At 26.9% G+C, this 6,000-nt stretch overlaps 1 protein-coding gene across 13 annotated transcripts in view; it reads left to right on the forward strand.

The window, feature by feature from the left end:
• The window catches only part of LOC101234408 (sorting nexin-30), a 62,462-nt gene extending 56,761 nt beyond the window's left edge, over positions 1–5,701 (forward strand). For 7 of the 13 annotated variants that reach the window (XM_065810542.1, XM_065810548.1, XM_065810550.1 and 4 more), the window contains 5 exons: positions 1,344–1,412; positions 1,490–1,585; positions 1,687–1,740; positions 4,726–4,878; positions 5,061–5,297. In XM_065810542.1, coding sequence (XP_065666614.1) covers positions 1,344–1,412; positions 1,490–1,585; positions 1,687–1,740; positions 4,726–4,878; positions 5,061–5,147 — 459 coding nt within the window. In that variant the 3' untranslated portion in view covers positions 5,148–5,297. Of the gene's footprint in view, positions 1–1,343; positions 1,413–1,489; positions 1,586–1,686; positions 1,741–4,725; positions 4,879–5,060; positions 5,338–5,406 lie in introns of those variants that run through there. The other 6 variants (XM_065810551.1, XM_065810553.1, XM_065810547.1 and 3 more) reach the window with 2 other exon arrangements.
• Positions 5,702–6,000: the final 299 nt, after the last annotated feature.

Raw genomic sequence — 6,000 nt, forward strand, 5'->3', positions numbered from 1 at the left:
GTGATGTAAGCAAAATTATGTTGTTTGTTTCAGATGGAATCAGGTATGTTTGACATCTAGTAGATACAAGATATGATCCTAAATACCAACTACCTACCATAAAACATGGAGTAGGAAAAATTTGTATTTATTAAAAAATAAGTTTTTAAACTTATCAAAAAATTGTTATTTTGTAAATCGATTTTAAAATGGTTATTATATAATTATTTTTTGTATATACATTAATAAATATACATAACATAAATGAAAACCTGAAAATTTTTTAATTGGTATATAATATGTGGGCTTTAGTCAAGTATGTGCTGAAATAATAGTAAAGTTTAATTTTTTTTGCCTGTCTGAAAACTTTTGGATTCTACTATATGTAATATGTGGCTGGACTTGAACTTGTATTATACAACAATTCAGGTTGTGATATTTTGTTTATCGCTCTATAACCAACTGATCAATCCAGCCACCAATATCATTCTTATTTAAGGTAATGGCAAGGTCTTTTCATTATAAAAACTGAAACTTGAAATATTGACAACAATGAGGTACAAGTGTTTTTTGATGTTGTAAATCTGTACCCATCAATTTCATTAAAAGAATCCATCATTATACTTTTAGAACAATTAAATAAAAATTTATCATATAAAAACTTAAGTTTAACAAAATCAAACCTAGATAAAACTATTCATAAAACTTTGCTTACATTATTATTATTCTAACTTTAAAAATGATTAATCTCATTTGAAAAATTGAAATAAGTTTGATATGTTCTAATATGTTCATTTAAAACGGGTATGATGAAAGCAATTGAGGACTATTACAAATCAATCTGAGCATCTGTGCTGTAGAGTTCTGTCTACAGAACTGTAGGTTCCTGATTTGCCATCTTTGGCCATATATGCAACATTGGTAAGGAAGAAGTGATAAGACCATTAGGACTTCTTGAAGCACCTTAATAACTAAAAAAAAGATTGTCTAGGTTGTTATGTTATGATGATCACTTAGGTGCGACAATTGATATTATTGAGTTTAGACATTCTAACTCTTTCTGTTATAGGCAAGCATTTTGACCTTTCATACATTTTATGTTTCAGTTAAGAATGTCTATAAGTTACTCTATCAAATTAATTTTTTTGAAAATTCTTAGAATCCTAAGTAACAAATAGGAGATGCAAATGTTGTTTGCAAAATTGTTATATACAAAGAAAACTTGTTTCATAAAGTTTAATAAAGAATAAAGGATACTTAAAAATAAATTAAAAAATAATAATATACACTTTATATCAAGTATTATTATTTTTTTTTGTTTGTTTGTTTTAATTTTACTTTTTATGTAACAATTCATTCCATAGGTTATATATGATGAGAGCAACCTTATAGAAGATTTATCAAGTATTCTAGAGTATGTTCGATCAGCAGATGTAAGAAAGTAAACTTATTGTTGAAAAATTTTTTACACCCCAGTATTGATAATAATTTGAATTTTGTTTTTCTGTAGGAGTTATTAATGCGTGTTGAACATTCAGTCAATACATTTTTATATTGGGAAGAAGAAATGAGAGTTTTAGAGGAAATCAATGTAAGCACAAACAATGTAAGATTATGGACACAAAAAAAAAAATAATATTTTTCTCAATAACCGTTTATTTTTATTTTTTTTTGTTTTTTTGTTATTTTTAAATTTTTTATTTTTAGGAGGAAGGAACAAATAATCAAAAAGAGCTTAAAAGAACACAATCTTGGGCTGAGGTTATTTTAACATTATATATATACACACACACACAGCCACAGTCAAATATTTTGAGCATTGTTTAAAAAAACATAGTTTTTGTTAAATTATTTATTTAATATATCAAAATATGTTAGTATTCAGGATAATTCTATAAAACATTAGAAATTGTTTGCTCATCAATTTAATACTTGTTATTGTTGAGCTTTCAAACAATTAGCTAAATAGTTAAGAATAAGCTATTAAATTGAAGTAAATAAGGTTTCTTAAATATTCAGGAAACATCTATACTTGCCTAATTTCCTCTTGTATTAAAATCTATCAAAAAATAAGGGTATCTGTTTCTGGACTTCATTTATAAGATGATTACAAAATGTCTGCAAGATCAGGGAAAAGTCAGGGAATTAAAATTCAAAAAATTAGTTAAATTTTGGAAAAATTAGGGAGAAATCAGGGAAAATAGCTTGTCATTTGCTTATATAAAACTTACATAAGTTATGTAAGTTGTAACTAACTAATTACAAGCTTGCCCCAGTGATATGTGCTCCATCATGCTGAAATTTGTGGGTATTTGTGGTGTTCGTAAATATTTTAAGTTTCTCTTGAAGTATTAAGTAAACATAGTTACTTGTTGTAGTGGTAGGATGCATATACTGTAAGCCACCACCTTTATTGGAGGTAATGGCAACCCATATTTTGATTTTGGAGCAATATTTTACAGGTAAAAGCAAATATTGTTGTATTGTTGGCAAGGCCGGTGTCTAATGCTTGTAGAAATTTTTGCATAACAATGAATGTGATTATTTGCCCATTATGTAGTCGCCCGTACATTTTGTTTTTAAGTCACCAGTTTATGATTTGTTTCAATATTTATATAATGCCGCTATATGTTGCACTAAAATGCATAACAATGGCAATTAGTCTCAAACCTTTAAGCAGAATAGCAGTCAGCATGTTGTTAATTCATTAGTTTTTCCCATTAATAATTGTTTAATTTTTTGCTTAAATAACAACAAATAACTGTTAAACAAAGTTAGTAGATTAAAAAATAAATTACCTATGTATATAATATTAATACTCAAAATTTTGAGTGTAAAAAATAATTTTTAAACAAATATTTTAAATTTTAAAAATGTTCCAAACTTTTGATTGTGGCTGTATATATACACAGTTATGGCTGAAAAGATCCAACCACCCAATATTTACAGAGAAAACCCGCTTTTGTACTGTATTGTGTACAACTTAGTTACTTGAAAACATTTTAATTCAAAAAACAGCATGAATGAACATAAATAAGAATAACTCATTTATTTATCTGCACCATCTACTGTACAAAAAAGTTTAAATTCATAAGTAGAATATTTTAACTTAATTTTGAAATCAAGGTTAACTTATTTTTGGAATCAAGGTTAATTTCCTTTTGAAATCAAAGTTAACAAGTTTTTAGAAGTTACTTTAAAAGTTATTCTAATTAAACTAATTTTTTTGGCTTCAAACTTCGATCATAATTCTTCAAAACATTTTTACTGCTTAATTTTGATTACTGATCAAGTTTAATAGTAAAAATAAAAACATAATCAAGTCCAATCTAATAACAAGAGGTGTTCAAAGCCTTAGCAATGCATTCTATGATTTTATTTTAACTGCTCAAAACAAATATCTACTTGAAATCAATCAACTTAGGGAGCCTTCAAAAAGCCTTCAAAATTTTGATTGGGGATTTTTATGTATATTACTACAATGCAATAAAATAATTTTTATGTTGAGCGCTATTACTATGCAATGAAATAGTTTTTATGTAGTGCGCTATTACAATGCAATGAAATATTTTTTATGTAGTGCGCTATTACAATGCAATAAGATAATTTTTATGTAGAGCGCTATTACTATGCAATAAAATAATTTACTACAGGAAACCAATGAACTTATTTTGTCAATTTGTCTTTTACATTTTCAATCTGACTATAGAATTTAAATTGTTTTTCGGGTATTTGATTTATATCCTTAATCTTGCTTTAAAGTACTATTTTTTGAGCTCTATCCTTTTTTTATTATTTTCTTTGTTGCTGAATTCTTGCTTTTCAATAAGGTTATTATTAACCAATGGCTTATAGCAATTTGGAGGATTTGCTTCCTTTGGCAAATATTTGGCTTCATTTTGTTAATATCATTTACTGACTTATTGGAGTAGTGAATTGTAACCAATTCAGGCAAAAATATTGAGGTCATATCATAATTTTGGTTAATGGCAAAATATATTTCTTTAAGATTACTTCTATATGTAAATGATTTAAATTTTTACTAGTAATATATAGTTAACTTTTCAAACCACAGCCATAAATAACAGCCTTGTTTGTGAAGGTTCGTGTTTTGGAGTTACGAAAGGGGTTTACCAACAAATATATATATATATATATAATATTCCAAAAACTAAAGTTTAAATATTAGCACCCTCCTTGGCTATATACAAGACTATTTTTTAAGTAGAGTTTTATTAGTTAGAAAATTTTAGATTATTTATATTTGAAAACCTGACAAAAATACGTCGATCTATACAGGGAGGAAATAATATGTTGTTGGGATCTTATTTGTAACTCATTTGCTGGATCTTATATAACATGTATTTTAAGCAGACTTAAGAGTTTTTAATTTGTAACTCTTTATCCATAAACGATGACATTTTGAAATATCAAGTAAAGTAATTCCGATAGAAAGAAGCTAACTCATGTTAACAAAGTTAAGCTAACTTAACTCATGTTAACAAAGTTAAGCTAACTTAACTCATATTAATACGTTAAGTAAACGTATTTAGATAAAAGGAAATTAACTTATGTTAGAAGTTATACTAGGTACAAAACTTAAAAATGGAAAAATAATACTTTTTTCATTTTTATACTTTGAAAATGCGGAAATCTACCTAACAAACTTATTTTAAATGTCCCATAATAAAAATTGAGTCTGTTTTGCTAAATATTGCTTTCTAGGCTTCATCTAATTGTTTCTAGGCTTCATCCAATTGTCACACAGCTCATGAAGAGCTCGAACGCATTTGTCGAAATCTTTCAACAGAGTTGTCTGAGTTTGATTTGCGAAAAGAACAAGAACTAAAAGAAGTTTTCATCGAGTATGCAGACTCAAGAGTTGATGTTTTTCAAAAAGTAAAATTCTTGTTGTTCTTTTTGTTATGCAGGTTCGAGAGGTTTTTTAAAAAAATTTTTTATTGAGTATGCAGAATCGGAAAATTATGTTTTTAAAAGTGTAATTTTTCTTGCTAAACTACTAAACAGATATTTGATTCAATTATTAATAACATGGTTTCTCTCTCTCTCTCTCTCTTTAGCTTCAAAGCAAGTGGTTTGGAATAAGACTCGTGCTAGACACAGAAATAGTTCGTTCTCAGCGTGCGTTTGATACAAGCGATGTTTAATGCCTCTTGTGTATTTTTCTTCTCCTTTGTATTAATTACGCTAAATTCGTTTTTTATTTATTTTTTAATTATTTATTTTATAGTTTATCATTTTGTAAAATATCAAATTTAAAATTCTATCATTTATTTATAAAATCTTTAGTGAAAAAGCAAGGGTAGCAGTTTGCATTTTACCACTTTAATTAGAAAGGTAATCTTTCTAACTTGTATGAACTCCCCAATATCTTTCAACTGTCTTCAAGATAGTCTGTTTTTATAGAGGCGTCTGTTTTTTGGAACATGTTTGCCTCTTGGAATCCGACTGTCTCCATCTACCCGTCTGTCTATTGTCTGTCGTTTCAAAGAAAATGTACAAGTTTTTTAAAATCATTTAGTTCTAATTTGCTTAATTTTATTATGTTTTTGAATATTAAAAAAAGTTATTTTTTGATTTTTTACAAAAAATTTTGTGTATAAAAACTAACGGTAAGTTACAAAACCTTTTGGTGTATAAATTTCGCGAAGCTCTTTGTAATTTGAAAAATGTATGTTTTCAAAAGACGTGACTAAGTAAATAACTCTTTTTCTACGTTAGACTTAATGGATTCAATAACGGGACTGGTGTTTTTATATAATATATAAAACAGAAAATTACTTTATTAAATGAAAACTCCCACTTATTCAAAAAAATAATAAGAGGGAGTAATTTTTTATTTACGTAAAACAATGTGAGAACGATACGGCGCCTCATTGTGTAGAACTGGGAGCAATTTATAGTGCGATTTCAGAGCTTTCAGAATAAAACAAGTATTTTTAAAAACTTGGGTGATGTAATTTCTATACTCTTAAAAGTGAAAAAAAGTTGTAGGTTGAA

This window comes from Hydra vulgaris, chromosome 11 (genome assembly GCF_038396675.1).
Source record: "Hydra vulgaris chromosome 11, alternate assembly HydraT2T_AEP".
In the NCBI taxonomy this organism is placed as follows: domain Eukaryota; kingdom Metazoa; phylum Cnidaria; class Hydrozoa; order Anthoathecata; family Hydridae; genus Hydra; species Hydra vulgaris.